At 46.7% G+C, this 17764-nt stretch overlaps 1 protein-coding gene across 7 annotated transcripts in view; it reads right to left on the reverse strand.

Annotated features, from left to right (window-relative positions):
* Window positions 1–17764, reverse strand: part of LRRC7 (leucine rich repeat containing 7) — a 216308-nt gene that overhangs the window by 48544 nt on the left and 150000 nt on the right. For all 7 annotated transcript variants that reach the window (XM_064147490.1, XM_064147496.1, XM_064147491.1 and 4 more), the window contains exons 13-14: window positions 4435–4504; window positions 937–1036 (exon numbers count right to left, since the gene is read on the reverse strand). In XM_064147490.1, the coding sequence (XP_064003560.1) occupies window positions 937–1036; window positions 4435–4504 (170 nt within the window). The remainder of the gene's footprint in view (window positions 1–936; window positions 1037–4434; window positions 4505–17764) is intronic.

The raw sequence follows: 17764 nt of genomic DNA on the forward strand, positions 1-17764 counted from the left end.
AAGGTTTTGGGCCAGGTCTGGAGTGGAGGGGGAGTGTGAGAACTCTCAAAGTTCATGTAGCTTGGTGAGGAGCCCAACCTCTACCAGGCTCAGAGCTCTGAACTTCCTATCTCTAGCAGCTGGTCTAACCTTTAGCGCTCTCAGATGGGTCCAGTGGCTCTGCAGGTTGAGCTGGCTCTGGCTAGCAGCTGCTCTGCATGACAGCAAGGCATATCCTGAATTTCTGTCCCATGCACACTCAATTCCCAGGATCATAATGTTTATACAAAATCAATCTTCTGAAATTCTGAAGATCCCAGCTTGGTGGGGGTTGGAAGGGACCTCTGGGGATCATCCAGTCCAACTCCCCTCTGCTAAAGCAGGAGCACCCACAGAAGCTTGCCCAGGATCACAGTGCCCAGCTGGGGTTGGAAGCTCTCCAGGCAAGGAGACTGCACAACTTCTCTGCACCCTCAACAAAGAAGTTTCTTCTCCTCTTTAGATGGAACCTCCTGGGTTCCAGTTTGTGCCCACTGGCCCTTGTCCTGTCCCTGTGCTCCACTGAGAGGAGTCTGGCACCATCCTCTTGCCCCCCACAGGTCCTTTATCTCTTGCTGAGCATTGCTCAGATCCTCTCTGGGGCTGCTCTTCTGCAGGCTCAACAGCTCCAGGGCTCTCAGCCTTTGCTTCTCACAGAGCTGCTCCAGGCCCCTCAGCATGATGGAAAATAAAAAGGCATTTAAGAAAATGTAAATCTGATGGCCTGGGAATAATGGATTAGTGAATAGGATTCCTTAGTGTAGGACAAAACCCAGACTGTTATGCATGCACCAATGGCTTCACGTGTCAGAAGAGCATCTCAGACACAGAAGCATGTCTCAAGCCCTTTTCTTCTCTCTCCTGCTGTCTAAACAAGCACTGTTCCCACCTCTGCAGGAGCTGCTGCTGGTGGCTTACCTTCATCACTGCGGGGTTGCTGGGGAAACATGTAGTTAGTCAGCACTCTCTGCTTTGTTTCAGGGTGAGCTTCAGTCTGCAGTGGAATGAGAGCCTTGGACTGCAGGGGAAAGGCAAGACAAAGAGTGGTTAACAGAGAGAGCCTGTCTTAGCTGGGAGCACAGATCAGTGTCAGCCAGAGGCACAGCTCAGTGTGAGCTGGGAGCACAGGGCTTTGCTGAGCTGGGATTTTAGCATTCAACAGCTGGAAAATCGTACAATCATGGAACGGTTTGCCTTGGAAAAGACCTCTAAGATCACCAAGTCCAACTGTCAGCCCAACACCACCATGGCCATTAAGCCATGTCCCCAGGTGCCATGACCACACGTTCTTGAATGCCCCCAGGGATAGGGACCTCCCTGGGCAGCCTGTTCCAAAGCACTGGGTTGGAAAGGACACCTTTAATGGTCATTTAGTCCAACCTCTCTTCAATCAACAGGGACATCTCCAACTAAACCAGATTATTTAGAGACCCATCAAGCCTAAACCTGAATGTCTTCAGGGATGAGGCCTCCACCACCTCCCTGGGCCATCTGTTCCAGTGTTCCACCACGTTCATAGCAAATAAAACTGCCTCCAAATGTCCAACCTAAATCTGCCCTGCTCTAGATGAAAGCCATTGCCCCTTGTCCTAGTGCTACATGCCCTTATGGAACCATAGGACTACAGAACTGTTGGGGTTAGAAGAGACCTTTGAGATCATCAAGTCCAACTGCTCACCTAGAGCTCCTGATCCCACCACCACTGCTAAGACACTAGCACTAAAACACATCCCTCAGCTCCACATCCATGAGTTTTTCAAACACCTCCAGGGATAGTGACTCCACCATCTCCCTGTACAAGACATTCCAATGCCTGAGAACCCTTCCAGAGAAGAAACTCTTCCTAATATCCACCCTGAACCTCCCTTGCATGTCTCTTGTGAACAGTCTCTCCCCAGCTTTCTTGTAGCCCACTTCAAGCCCTGAAAGGCCACCAGAACTTCTCCCTGGAAACTTCTCCAGGCTGAACAGCCTCAATTAGAATCATAGAATCATAGAATGAATGAGGTTGGAAGAGACCTCCAAGGTCATCCAGTCCAACCTATCTCCTAGCCAATCAACTAGACCATGGCACTAAGTGCCTCAGCCAGGCTGTTTTTGAACACTTCCACCACCTTCCTGGGCAGCCCATTCCAATGCCAATCATTCTCTCTGGGAAGATCTTCCTCCTAATATCCAGCCTATAGCTTCCCTGGCACAGCTTGAGGCTGTGTCCCCTCATTCTGTTGCTTGTTGCCTGGGAGAAGAGACCAACCCCACCTGGCTACAGCCTCCCTCCACGTAGTTGTAGACTCAGCCTCTCTTCATAGGGGAGGTGCTCCAGCCCTCTGAGCATTGTTGTGGCCTCCTCTGGACCCTCTCCATCAGAGTAAACAGAAGATTAATTAGAAGAAACTTCTCCATGGAGTAAAGTAAGTGTTAATTTGGTGGAAATGCCTTCCTTTCCCCTCACCCCCTCCATTTCTCACTTCTCCAATTCCTGTAAATTCCTACCAGGAACAACAGCACACTAAATACCAGAAACAGTGACTCTGTGTTGAGTCCCACCAGTGAGGAAGCTGAAGGATCAATGGGGCAGAGCTGTGACTACCCATTTCAGTCACTCACATTGTGGCTGAGATTTATTTCAAACCAGGGCTATGGAGGAGTAAATCCCCCCCCCACCCTCAGTTGTTAGTTCACCTGAGGGTAAACTTGGAGCAAGATAGTGGAGGATTTACACTCTGAAGATTCAGCTGATGCTGGTGGGTTTTGTCTTTGCATTTTATTATTGCTTGGCTCCAGTGTAGCATCTAGGAGGAACTGGCAGAGTTCGTGGAAGAGAAATGAATCTCTGCTGGAGTGATTGGCATCGTTAATGGAAGAGAGATTAATCTATGCTGCAGTGACTGGCACAGTTCATGGGCTAGAAATTAATCTGTGCTGGAGTGACTGGCATAATTAATAGACTAGAAATTAATCCATGATGCACCACAGAAAAGCCCAAATGCTGAAATCACATTGAGTGTTTGTTTAACAGGAAACCTGTGTTCTGTGGCTGGGCTTGAGGAGCCATCGGATGTTCTTTTCTTGAGGGAAATTAGAGTGGGGGGGGTGGGGGGGTGGGGAAAGAAGAAGAAAATCCTAATTAAACACATTAAAATTTCCTCATTGTTCTTTATTATCCCTCCCAGTTCTTCTCCCCTCCCTGCAGCATTAGGGTTTTTTTTTGTTTGCTTAGCTTTAAAAGCAAGAAGTGCATTAAAAGAGCAGTGCAACCAGTGTGTGCCAACACCAACCTGCTGACTGCATCTCACCTGGCTTAACTAGGGTGTGAGGCATGGCTGAGTGCTGGACCAGGAGTCAGCAGGGACCATATTTGGCAGTGTGAGCAGGCTGTGGTGCTGTGGACAGGCAGGAGCTTTGCCACAAGTGGTTCTGCAACCAGCAGTACTCAGCGCAGGCTCAGCACCATCCCCTGCAAAGTCTGGCTCTTGGTGGTCTCTTTGTGCAGATTAAAGGGTGAGAATTGGCCTCTGAAGAATTACCCTGAGCTTCAGTTTCAGGAGGGACAGCATCTGACTGTAGGCATTGCTCAACTTGAGGTCAAGAGGAACAATATCTGACCATAGGCATTGTTCATCTTGAGATCAAGAGGGACAATATCTGACCATAAGCATTGTTCATCTTGAGATCAAGAGGGACAATATCTGACCATAAGCATTGTTCATCTTGAGATCAAGAGGGATAATATCTGACCATAGGCATTGCTCAACTTGAGGTCAAGAAGGATAATATCTGACCATAGGCATTGTTCATCTTGAGATCAAGAGGGATGATATCTGACCATAGGCATTGTTCATCTTGAGATCAAGAGGGATGATATCTGACCATAGGCATTGCTCAACTTGAGGTCAAGAAGGATAATATCTGACCATAGGCATTGTTCATCTTGAGGTCAAGAGGGACAATATCTGACCATAGGCATTGCTTAACTTGAGATCAAGAGGGACAATATCTGACCATAGCAATTGTTCATCTTGAGATCAAGAGGGATAATATCTGATCATAGGAATTGTTCATCTTGAGATCAAGAGGGATAATATCTGACCATAGGCATTGTTCATCTTGAGATCAAGAGGGATAATATCTGATCATAGGAATTGTTCATCTTGAGATCAAGAGGGATAATATCTGATCATAGGAATTGTTCATCTTGAGATCAAGAGGGATAATATCTGACCATAGGCATTGTTCATCTTGAGGTCAAGAGGGACAATATCTGACCATAGGCATTGCTCAACTTGAGATCAAGAGGGACAGTAGCTGACCATAGGCATTATTCATCTTGAGGTCAAGAGGGGCAATATCTGACCATGGACATCATTCAACTTGAGGTGAGTTAAAGAGGACAATAAGAATATTGAAAGTCATTACCTGGTTGTCAGAAAGCCACAAAGCTGCAAGTTCTTTAAGTTTGGTAAAAGTGAAGGGTAAATTCTTCAGTCTGTAAATGAGAAAATATTGGAACAGGGTGAATCCTTCATCTTGACAAGAGTTTCTGTTACAATCTGGGTTGCAGCACGGTTTATCTTGATCACACTGAGCTTGCTGTCATCTCCTGTCTTTATTTTCTTTCATATGTAACTAAAATCTATTATTTTATTAAGGGCATTCTACATTAAGAGTGACATTTGTTGTCCAGAACTACTGAAATCACAGAATGGTTTGGGTTGGAAGGGACCTTAAAGATCATCTAGCTCCAACATGCTTGCTGTTTTGACAGACACCATCCACTAGCCCAGGTTGCTCAAGGATTCATCCAACCTGGCCTTGAACACCTGCAGGGAGGGGGCACCCAGCACCTCCCTGGGCAGCCTGTTCCAGTGTCTCACCACCCTCTCTGTAAAGAATTTCTTCATAATCTCTGGTCGAAATCTCCCCTCTTCCATATTAAATCCATCCCCTCTCATCCTATCATTATAAGCCACTGTAAAAAGTCCCTCCTCAGCTTTCTTGTAGGCCCCCTTCACATACTGGAAGGCTGCTCTAAGGTCTCCCTGGAACCTTCTCTTCTCCAGGCGGGACAATCCCAGCTCTCAGCCTGGCCTCACAGCAGAGGGCTCTCAGCCCTCAGGTCACTGCTGTGGCTTCCTCTGTCCTGCTCCAGCAGCTCCATATCAGTGCTGTGCTGGCCCCAGCACTGCAGGTGGGGGTCTCAGCAGAGCACAGCAGAGAGGCAGAATCCCCTGCATGCCCCTGCTGCCCACACTGCTGGGGATCAGCCCAGGACAGGGCTGGCAGAATGTGGTGCCAGCTCACGTCCAGCTTTGCACCCTCCAGCACCCCCAAGTCCTTTTTCCTCAGGGCTGCTCTCAAATATGTTCCAATTTTCATAGTAACATCTTCTACTGATTACAACTCATCTCTCCAACTGAACCACCTTGCCCTGGCTGTGCCCCCCCTCCCCCCGAGTCCTCTGTGGCAGAATCTGCAGCTAAAAGCCTGCAGAGATCAGAGTGGGTTTGCGTGCCTGTGCCTCCTTAAACCTGGAATTAATGCCAGAAGGAAGTCAGGAGCACCTAAACTACTCAAAATCCACTTTTCATTCCTCTCTTATCACAAAATAAATCCTGCAGTGTGGATTAGTGCAGGATGTGACATGCTTGCTAAATTAAGCCTATGAGTTGGAGCTTTGAGAGTTAACATTGAGCTTCTTACACTCTGCAAATGTTTTATTCAGAGTTTCTTTTCTTCCTTTTTTTTTTTCCCTGCACAAAAAGGAGTTTATTTATTTGTTTTGCTTTTCAAGTGATACCTTTTATTTCTTTACACTCCAGCACTCCAAAGTACACAGAATTCTTTGTCTGGAGATGTGTCCAAAACACTCCAGGTGAGAAGTGTATGGAAAGGGAGGAGAAGGAGGGCTAAGCAGTGCTCCAAAAGTGATGGGGTTGCCAAGTCCACACTCAAACAAAACACAGAATGCTTTGGGTTTAGCTCTTCTTTGCCCCTAAGCCTGAATATCTGGTTTTAAAGGGCTAATTTTAAGCAGTCTTCAAAAGACAAATAGCTCAAATCAGCAGCCAAAGAGTGGAGGAACCCAAAATTATTTGTGGGCTGGGAGAGTTTTGCACCAAGGTAAACCTCTGCCTCCTTTTCTAATTGCAGTTTGGGGCTGCAAGCTGAGAATTTGTCTTTTCAATTGTGCACTGGAAGAACATTTCTCCTTCTGTAGCAGAGAAGAATCACACACAAACACTCTGACCTTCATCAGCAGTGGAACTACCTGCACTTCAGCCACGTTCAGAACCAGGTCCATGGTAATTGTCTCTGTTAGTTTCAGCAGGAAAGGCAAATGAAAGAAGTGTTTTCTATCTTCATCAGTCAGAACAAGGGTACACCACAGCCAAAAGATGGTCTCAGGTGTTAGTTCTGCTTGGATGTAGGCTGATCACAGAATCATTTTGGCTTGAGAAGACTTTAAGATCATTGAGCCCAACAATTTGTGACTTTATACAGCCTCTAATCCAGATCCTGTTTGGGGTAAATCAGCACAACCAGGCTGGCTGCAAAGAGCTTACTCAACATTCTTCCCTCTGCCCTGGTGAAGGACAAGAGGATGACCATGAGCCAGCAATGTGGCCAGAAGAAGGCAAATGACATCCTGGGGTGCACCAAGAATCACAGAACGTTAGGAGTGGGAAGGGACCTCCAGAGATCAAGAGAGTGGCCAGAAGGTTGAGAGAGGTTCTCTTCCCCCTCTACTCTGCCCTGCTGAGACCACATGGAGAGTAATGTGACCAGTTCTGGGCTCTCCAGTTCAAGGAGGACAGCGACTTGATGGAGAGGGTACAGCAAAGGGCTGCAAAGATGCTGAGGGGCCTGTGATGAGGAAAGACTGAGAGAGTTGGGGCTTTGCAGTCTGGAAAAGAGCAGCCTGAGGGGCATCTCCTCAATGCTGATCAATACTTCAAAGGTGGGTGTCAGGAGGACAGGACAAGGATTTTGTCAGTGGTGCCCAGTGACAGGCAGAGACTTGAAAACCAGAAATTCCATCTAAACATGAGGAGGAATATCTTTAAGGCTGGTAGAGCACTGTGGCAGACTGGTGGAGTCTCATCTCTGGAGACATTTGAAACCCACCTGGACATGTTCCTGTCTGACCTTCTCTAGGTGAACATGCCTTGGACAGGATGATCTCTGGAAGTCCCTTCCAACTCCCAGCATTCAGTAATTCTGTAACACCACCCTCAGAAGAGGATTTTGGCCTCTGCAGAGAAAGCTGCTCAGCAGTGATGAGAGAGGGGTATTAATCAGCACTGCTTCCACTGATCTAAGGCATGGTGGCAGTCAGACACCAGCACAGAGCAAGGACCACTTTGTGGCTGTGCTGTTCAGCAGAGCTCTTCTCTTCTGCTCAGACAGTGAAGTGCCTCACCAGGCAGGTTGCAAAGTCAGATATATAGCTAGTTTTATATATCTGAGGGGAAACAGCTTCACAGTACCAGATGAAGCTTCAGCTGATGCACAGATAGCTGATTAAGGCCAAATTAAATTGACTTTACAAGTCAGAGGCAAGCTGTGCTCTGCCAAAATGACTTTTTCACTTCACTATGAAGAAAAAGTTCTTAGGTGTGAGGGTGCTGGAGCCCTGGAGAAGGCAGCCCAGAGAGGTCGTGGGGTCTCCTTGTCTGAGGAGCTTCCAACCCCAGTGGGGCATTGTGATGCTGGATGAACTGCTGTGGGTGCCCTGCTTGAGCAGCGGGGTCAGACTGGATGATCTCCAGAGGTCCTTTCCAACCCCCAACATGCCAGCATCCTGGTATCCATAGACACAGAGAATGGTAGGGCTGCTTAGGGCAGGTCACAGAGGAATACATCCAGATAGGTCTCCAGAGGAGACTCCACAGCCTCAGCCTGCTCCAGGGCTCCAGCAGCCTCACCACAAAGAAGTTTTTCCTCATGTTGAGGTGGAATCTATTGGGCTCCAATTTGAATCCACTGCTCCCTGTCCTATCACTGGGCACCACTGAAAAGAGTCTGGCCTCTTCTTGACACTCACCTTTCAGGCTGCTCTTCTCCAGATGTTACAGCCCCAGGTTGCTCAGCTTTTCTTCATCAGACATGCTCCAGTCCATTCATCATCCTTGTCACCACTGGTCTAGTTTTAACCTGTCCCGCTTGAACTGGGGAGCCCCACGCTGGATGCAGTACTGCAGATATGCTCTCACCAGGGTAGAGAAGAGGGGCAGGAGACCATCTGCCTTCTTGACCACGAGGGCAGACTGGGATCTTATGACTTATTAGTACTATGGGTGGCATCTTAGCCTGAAGAAATAATCTGTCATAGTTTCATAGAGTGGTTTAGGTTGGAAGGGACCTTGAAGATCATCCAGTTCCAACCCCCCTGCTAGGGGCAGGGACACCCTCCACCTGACCAGGTTGCCCCCAGGGCTCATCCAGCCCGGCCTTTCACTATGGCAAAGTGCTGTTTGACTGCTTCAGAACAACACAGCCCAGGACTGTGAACAGGACTAGCAAAGCCACAGACCTTACACCCACTCCTGCAGACATCACCTGAACGGCATCCAGAGACATGAAGTCTCCAGGCAAACAGTATCTGGGAATCTGCAGTATGATGACAGCAAGGTCTAACACTTGCCAGCCACCCACATGCAGGAGGAACAGCTCTGCTCCTCTGCAAGATTTTTAATTGCTAATAACTTCAGTCTCTGAAACTGATCTCTGAAAGGAGCTGAAAACACAATAGGCAATTTGAAGAAAACTCCTGTTGCTGCAGAATCATAAAATGATTAAGGCTGGAAAAGACCTCTAAGATGATCAAGTCCAACCATCAGCCCAGCACTGTCATGGCATTTAAACCATGTCCCAAAGTGCCATGTCCACAGGTTTCTTGTACACCTCCAGGGATAGTGACTCCAGCACCTCCTTGGGCAGCCTATTCCAATGCCTCAGCACTCTTGCAGCAAATAAATTGTTCCTCATGTCCAACCTAAACCTCCCCCCAGCCTCCTTTTCTCCATGCTGAACACCCCCACTCCTCTCAGCTGCTCCTCTCCAGCCCTGTTCACCAGTCCCTTAGGCAGCTTTGTTGCCTGATGCATGTTTTGTCCTTTGGTGACACCAAGAAAGAATTTCCAAATAGCAACCCCAAATGTGGAAGTTTGTCACAACAAGCAGTGTTTGCCAGTCAGTGGGTCAAGGTCAGAGATACCTGCTCTTTGTGCCAGTTCTCCAAGGGTACTCTCATCCAGCTGACAATGGAGGGGCATGGAAGGCTAAAAGAACATGAGTGGCATGATCCCATTAACACACTCCTCACAAAACCACTTGTGGATAGGCACTGTCAGAAGTAATTACCTCTTTGGCAATGAGCAAGGTGCTGTAATTAAACATCTAACCAGGGAAAGAAGAGCCCCACCAGGGACCAATCCTCTTCTGAATGGCTCAGGTCATCTTAGGACCTTTTTTCATCTAACTTAAAATCACAGAATTGTAGAATCACAAAAGCAAGGGACCTTAAAGACCATCTAGTTCCAACCCCCTGCCATGGGCAGGGACAGTTCCTTCTAGACCAGATTGCTCAAGGTCATAGAATGCATTGGTCAAGAATCATAGAATGCTTTGGGTTGGAATGGATCTTTTAAGGCCATCTAGTCAAACCCCTCAGTAGTCAGCAGGGACATAGAATCATAGAATCAACCAGGTTGGAAGAGACCTCCAAGATCATCCAGTCCAACCTAGCACCCAGCCCTGTCCAATCAACCAGACCATGGCACTAAGTGCCTCATCCAGTCTTTTCTTGAACACCTCCAGGCACAGAGACTCCACCACCTCCCTGGGCAGCCCATTCCAATGCCAGTCACTCTCTCTGGCAAGAACTTCCTCCTAACATCCAGCCTATAGCTTCCCTGGCACAGCTTGAGACTGTGTCCCCTCATTCTGTTGCTTGTTGCCTGGCAGAAGAGACCAACCCCACCTGGCTACAACCTCCCTTCAGGTAGCTGTAGACAGCAATGAGGTCACCCCTGAGTGTCTTCTTCTCCAGGCTAAACAGCCCCAGCTCCCTCAGCCTCTCCTCCAACTAGATCAAGTTGCTCAGACTTCGTTATTGAATTGTAGAATGGTAGGGGTTGGAAGGGACCTCTGAAGATAACATTGAGTCCAACCACCCCCTGCCAGTGCAGGGTCACCTAGGGCAGGTCACACAGGAACACATCCAGGTGGGTCTTGAAAGTCTACACAGATGAAGACTCTACCACCTTTCTGGGCAGCCTGCTCCCCTCACAGCGAAGAAGTTTTTCCTCATGTTGAGATGGAGCTTCCTGTGTTCCAACCTCTGCCTCTTGAGCCTTTTCCTACCATAGGACACCATTGAAAAGACACTGGCACCATCCTCCTGACACTCATCAAACACGATCTTGACTGTCTGCGGGAATGGAGGCTCCACCACCTACCTGGGCAACTTGTTTCAGTGTTCCACCACCCTCATACTAAAGAACTTCTTCCTTATGTCCAACCTAAATGTTAACTGCCCCTTAATCCAGTCTCTGTAGGTGAAATGGCAGGTGCTGGCCCCTGGTCAGAAGCAGTACAAACACAGAAGGTGCTGACTCTGCCAGCTAAGAAGCAGCTAAAACTAAAAGAAAGGTTACTTACCAGTAACCGATGCTCTTTGAGAAGTGTAGCCCAAATGTACATTCTAACAATTCTACCTCTCAATCACAGGACTCAGACCTGGAAGGACTCTGAGGAGAGAGGAGAAGACAAATGTCTATGTGGACTACACATTGTGAAGAACACCGGCTACTGGTCAGACATCTTTTCCTTTCACAGACTCATGGAGTGGGCTGGGTTGGAAGGGACCTTCAATCTCATCCAGTTCCAACCCCCCTGCCATGGGCAGGGACACCTCACACTAGAGCAGGCTGCTCAAGGCCTCATCCACCCTGTGTAAGAAGCGGTCCAAAGAGCATTCTCTGTCTCATCATTGCCATCAGGTATCAGGAGCCCCTCACCTTCAAGGACTTTGACTAAAACTCATGCTAACTTCTTAGCATGAGCCTGCAGTGCCCTGCCCCATATTAAGTTACTGATTAAGTTGCTGTTCCCACACAATGGAATCCGGTACAGATGCAAGACTTGGTGGGAAGAAACCAGCCTGGTACCAAGGGTCTGTACCTGCTCCCTCTGCTGGAGGGTCCCACTGATGGAGAGCATTGTCTGGGAACCAAAGAACGGAGCTGCCCTCCTCAGAGACTGATGTTTTGGTGCTGCTGAGGAAACTGTGGACTCAGGTGAACTTTGCTCATTATAGTATCATTACAATACCCAAACACACCTCCTAGCCTCAGGCTACCTGCCTCCAGGGCAGGCCATGCCTTGGGCACAACCTCCTCAGGCCCAGACCACACCTCGGGCGCTCCTCCTTGAGCATGCATGGAACCCTTACATGGTGAGGGGCACAAGGGGTGGGAGAGGGGAGTTTGGTCAGCAGTAGGGGGGAAGTTGAATATAAAAGGATATTTCCCTAGCAACAGGTGGGAGTTCAAGAGCCCCAAGAACTTCAGTCAAGATCACAGGATCAGAGGACCACAGGCTCACAGGATGTCAGGGGTTAGAAGGGACCCAAAGAGATCATCCAGTCCAACCCCCCTGCTAGAGCAGGACCACACAATCTAGCTCAGGCCACACAAGAACATATCCAGACAGGCCTTGAAAGGCTCCAGAGAAGGAGACTCCACAACCTCTCTGGGCAGCCTGTGCCAGTGCTCTGGGACCCCTCCAGTCAAGAAGTTCCCCCTTGTGTTGAGGTAGAACCTCCTGTGCTGCAGCTTCCATCCATTGCTCCTTGTCCTCTCCCAGGGAGCAAGTGAGCAGAGGAAGAGAGTGTCAAGAGACCTTCAACAACACTGAGAGCTTTAGGAGCTTCAGGAGCTTCTGCCTGAGCTGTCAACTTCATCTCTGCACTTCAGTACAACAGAAGAGGTCTCTTCCAGCAACAAGAAGAAAGAAGGCTGCATTAACAAGAAGAACAGGGGTACCAGCAGGACTGGACCTTGGGACCAGAGAGACATCTCTGCGACCCTCACATTGTTGGTAGTTATAGGACCTTTCCCCTTTCCTGTCTTCACTTTACTTTCTCCCTTTCTCTCCTCACTCTTCTCTGTTTCTTCTGGCCAAACAATGAAGTTTCGCTGTTGATCGACGTTGAAGCCCTTGGCGTGAGTCGCCTGTGGTTGGCACTGTGAAATCATACTAAGGAACCATCACAGCCCACTGCTGGGACTCTGGCACCCTGGCCCTGGGCACCTCCAGGAAGCTGTTTTTCTTTGAATGAACCCCACATGTACTATTAAGAGCGACTGAACCCAGGCAGTGACCCCCGAGCACTCATTATGTGGTGGAGGTGTTGAGATCTTTCCTGCCAGCAGGAGCTGCACAACTGCTTTGGCAGCTGCTCCATTCTTGAAGCACTGGAGGCAGCCTTGTGCCTGGCAAAGGCAGGGATGGCAGGGCTGCAGAGGTGATGAGAGGACTTAGGAAGAAAGGCTGAAGGACTTGGGTCTTTTTAGCCTGGAGAAGACTGAGGGAGATCTTCTCACTGCTGATCAGTCCTTCAAGGGTGGGTGCCAGGAGGATGGGACCAGGTTTTTTTCAGTGGTGCCCAGTGACAGGACAAGAGGTAACTGGCACATGCTTGAACAAAGAAGTTTCTTCTAAACAGGAGGAGCAGCTTCTTTAATTTAAGGGTGGTGGGACAGGCTGCCCAGAGAGCTAGCAGAGTCTCTGTCACTGGAATTAGTCCAAACCCACCTGGATGCCATCCTGGGAAACCTGCTCTTATTGAACCCCTTCTGGCAGTGGGGTTGAACTAGATGAACTCCAGAGGTCTCTTCCAACACTATCATTTTGTGATGAACCTTCAGGTCGCTGTATTGCAGTATCTGTGGTCAAAACATTCCTGGCTGCAGAGAGAGAAGCCATCTAAGCCTTGCTCAGTTGCACACCTTAGACTAGGCTCTAGACTCCACCTCAGCAACCAGACAGCAAGTCAGAGATTCAACTCACCATTGTCTTCTATTGTGTAGAGAGAAGAGAACACTGCATTTCCCAAGGGATGAACAGCCTGAATCAGGGTTGAAAAGATCTGGACCCATAAAGATGTGAGAGGACTTAAGGCTCTGGAGGTGAGGAGGATGAGCACAACTCATGGCATGGGAAAGAAAAGCTGGAGTCTAACTGCCTGCTTAATATGGATTTCTAACATGAATATTTGAAGAAAGGCCTGGAACTAAAGCTGCTTCTGATCTGTTAAGATCAGTAAGGTCCAAAAGGGCCTTCAGAAGACATGGAACAAGAGCAAAATTCTGTAGTAGTTGAGATCACTGAATTATAAATGCACTAGAGGGGGGCACCAAACTAGCCCACCCTTGAGCAGAATGTGTCCACTCATGAAAAAAATGAGATTCTCAGTAGCCTGGCTGGCAAAGAGGTCTATGTCAGGCCTGCTTCCTTCCTCAAAGACATCCAGTCAGGACTTCAAGCTCCCCATATCTCCTCAAATCTAACTTCCATACCTAGAAAACCACCAGACAATGTAAGGCAGAGAAAGCTCTGCTCTCCCTTCTTTACAAGCCACACCACAGTTGTTCATCACTCCATGGGTGTGTGACCATGAAGGGAGCAGACTGCAAATCTTCCACATGCCCTGGGCAAGCCAAATTCAAAGCCATCAATATCCCTATGCTCTACAGGGCTTGAAGCAAGTGCAGTCCCCATGCCATGAGGAACATCTCCCAGAACAGACAGTTTTGGTGGCATTCCTCAATAAACATCCAAGTAGGCCAGCTCCTAGTGGGGAAAGTCACTAAGAAGAAGCTAATGGATGCACACACCTATTTACAGTCACAGCTGTGGACACCACAGGTGAAATTTGGCAGGTGGCAAAGCAGAGTGAGATGAACCTGAGGCATCATTCACCAGGAGAACGTGCAGCAGATAGATCCCCAGTGGCAGATTGTGCTCCCTTGGTGAAACTACACATCCATGGTGGCCAGCATGGACTGACAGTTCTGGTGACCAAGTCTGGTCCCTCTGCAGGGAGAACAATGTGCAAAGATGCATGGGCAAGTGGATACCTGTCAGAATGGACATGAAATCCCTTCTGGTTTCAGGAGGAGAAAGTCATAAAGGACTAACCAGATATATTCTGAAACAGTGTCATAGAATCACAGAGTGGTTTAGGTAGGAAGGGACCTTTCAAGGTCATCTAGTCCCCTGCACTCAGCAGGGACAGCTGCAACTGCAGAAGGTTGCTTAGAGCCCTGGACCACCTGACCTTCAATGGTTCCAGGCATGGGACAGCTGCCACCTCTCTGGCCAAGCAAAATCAGAGTCTCACCACCCTCAGTGTCAAACATTTCTTCCTTCTCTCCACTCTGAATCTCCCTCTTTCAGTTCAAACCATAACCCCTTGTCCTGTCACAACAGGCCCTGCTCAAAACTGTCCTCAGCTCTCTAATCAGTTTCTTGAAGCACTGAAAGGCCACCAGAAGGTCTCCCTGGAGCTTTCTGTCCTCTAGGTTGAACAAGCTCAGCTTGCTCAGCCTGGTCTCACAGCAGAGTCCTTCCAGTCCTCCCATCCTTGCTGTGGCCTCCTCTGGTCCTGCTCCAATAGAGGTAGAGCCACAGGGCAGCACCAGAGTGGGTGTGAGTAGGATAGTAGCTGACACATCCCACCCCAAGGAACATCACATCATTGGGACGTTCATTACCTTCCTCCACAACCACAATCCTCTCTCAGGCCAGGGCAGATGGAGAGGAGGGCAGCTGGGGAGGAAGGCAGCTGGGGCAGAACTGCTGTTTTGGTGGCATCTAGCTCTCAGGTCAGCTTGGGGCAGAAACTTTGTCTGCTCTTACCACCCCCTCTGCCTCCTCCCAACAGTGAGCCACCTTCTCCCTTTGTCACCTCGGCAGTATTGCTCATCAGCAGTAATTGCACATGAAGTCATGGGATCAAAATCAGCAGCTGGCCTGGCTGCAATGTAACTTGGCCAAAAAAAGGGGAAAAAATGACCAAACTTCTCAACAAGTCCCCCTCAGTGTGAACTCATGGCACAATTGGAGGTTTGAAAAGGGTGGCAGAGTGATCCATCTGGTTTAATGTCCAAAGGAACACCAAAGTCCAGGTGCACTTTCAACTCCTTCACCTCCCACAAGGGCCCTGTCAAGTCTCACCTTGAATGTCTCCAGGGAAAGACCCTCAACCACCTCCCTGGGCAACCTGCTCCAGTGCTCCACCACCCTCATAGTAAAGAACTTGTCTCTACCAGCCAATCTAAATCTGCTCTTCTCAAGCTTGAACCCATTGCCCCTCATCCTGCCACTGCAGGCCTTTGCAAGCAGCTTCTCTCCATCCTTCCTGTAGCCCCCTTCAGGTACTGGCAGGCTGCTATTAAGTTCCCCCAGAGACTCCTCCTCTCCAGGCTGCATTCCCCCAGCTCCCTCAGCCTGCCCTTATAGCAGAGCTGCTCCAACCCTCTGATCATTTCCATGGCCTCCTCTGGACCAAATCCATCACCTCCATGTCTTTCCTACGACGAGGGCTCCAGACCTGGATGCAGTACTGCAGGTGAGGTCTCAGCGGAGAAGAACAAAGTGGCAGAATCTCCTCTCTGGCTCTGCTGCCCACACTGCTTTTGATGCAGCCCAGGATATGATTTGCCTTCTGGGCTGCAAGCTCTCACTGCCTGCTCCTGTCCAGCTTCTTGTCCACCAGCAACCCTAATTCCCTTTCATAGAATCATAGAACCAACCAGGTTGGAAGAGACCTTGTATAGGGTTAACACTCCTGGGGGAGTAACCCTGAACTCCAAGCTCATCCAGTCCAACCTATCCCCCAGCCCTATCCAGTCAACCAGACCATGGCACTAAGTGCCTTTCCACAGGGCTGCTGTCAAACACCTTCTTCCCCAGCCTGCACTGACAGCGAGGGTTGTTCTGTCTAACAGCATGAAGGAAAGCATTTAAAACCAATCTGTGAGGTGGGACTTCTGCATCACTTCATCTTATATCCTATGCTCCACCTTAACTTCAACAACAAATCCCTTGGCGGTGACTCAGACAAGTGCACTGCGCAGGAGATTGGCGGCTTTGTGGTGCCGCTGGAACTGGAAGGGTTTGGGCTTTTACCCTTATGGTCTAAAGAAATCATTTCTTTAGTATGCTTTGTATATTTTTAAAGGTATTTTAGGCCAATTGATTTCCATTTTAAATGTAGTTTATGTCAACCTATTTCTGTTCTGAATGTATTCCATATCAATCCATGTACACTTTAAACACGTTTTAGATCAACCTATCTCTATTGTAAATACACTTTAGATCAACTTACCTCTATTGTAAATACATTTTAGATCAACCTATCTCTATTTTAAATGCATTTTAGATCAATTTGTTCTATTTTGAATATATTTTAGGTCGACCTATTTCTATTTTGAGTGTATTTGCCATCAATCTGTGTCTATTCTAAATGTATTTTATATCAACCTATTTCTGTTCTGAATGTATTGGATATCAATCTATGTACACTTAAATATGTTTTATATCAACCTATCTCTGTTGTAAATACATTTTAGATCAACCTATCTCTATTTTAAATGCATTTTGTATCAATTCATTCTATTTTAAATATATTTTGGGTTGATCTCATTCTATTTTGAATGTATTTGCTAATAATCTAATTCTATTTTAAATGTCTTTTATGTCAACCTATTTCTATTCTGAATGTATTTGATATCAATCTATGTACACTTTAAATATATTTTATATCAACCTATCTATTGTAAATACATTTTAGATCAATTTATTCTATTTAAATATGGTTTATGTCAATCAATTTCTATTTAAAATGTATTTTATATTAATCTGTTTCTATTTTATATCAATCTATGTACACTTCTTTTAATATATTTTATATCAACCTATCTCTACTGTAAATACATTTTAGATCAACCTATCTCTATTTTAAATGCATTTTAGATCAATTTGTTCTATTTTGAATATATTTTAGGTCGATCTATTTCTATTTTGAGTGTATTTGCCATCAATCTGTGTCTATTCTAAATGTATTTTATATCAACCTATTTCTGTTCTGAATGTATTTGATATCAATCTATGTACACTTAAATATGTTTTAGATCAACCTATCTCTATTGTAAATACATTTTAGATCAACCTATCTCCATTTTAAATGCATTTTGTATCAATTCATTCTATTTTAAATATATTTTGGGTTGATCTATTTCTATTTTGAATGTATTTGCTAATAATCTAATTCTATTTTAAATGTCTTTTATGTCAATCTATTTCTATTCTGAATGTATTTGATATCAATCTATGTACACTTTAAATATATTTTATATCAACCTATCTATTGTAAATACATTTTAGATCAATTTATTCTATTTAAATATGGTTTAGGTCAATCTATTTCTATTTTAAATGTATTTTATATCAATCTGTTTCTATTCTGAATATATTTGATATCAATCTATGTACACTTAAATATGTCTTAGATCAACCTATCTCTATTGTAAATACATTTTAGATCAACCCATCTCTATTTTAAATGCATTTTGTATCAATTTATTCTATTTTAAACATGGTTTAGGTCGATGTATTTCTATTTTGAATGTATTTGCTATCAATCTATTTCTATTTTAAATGTATTTTATATCAACCT

This window comes from Pogoniulus pusillus, chromosome 8 (assembly GCF_015220805.1).
Source record: "Pogoniulus pusillus isolate bPogPus1 chromosome 8, bPogPus1.pri, whole genome shotgun sequence".
Taxonomy (NCBI): Eukaryota; Metazoa; Chordata; class Aves; order Piciformes; family Lybiidae; genus Pogoniulus; species Pogoniulus pusillus.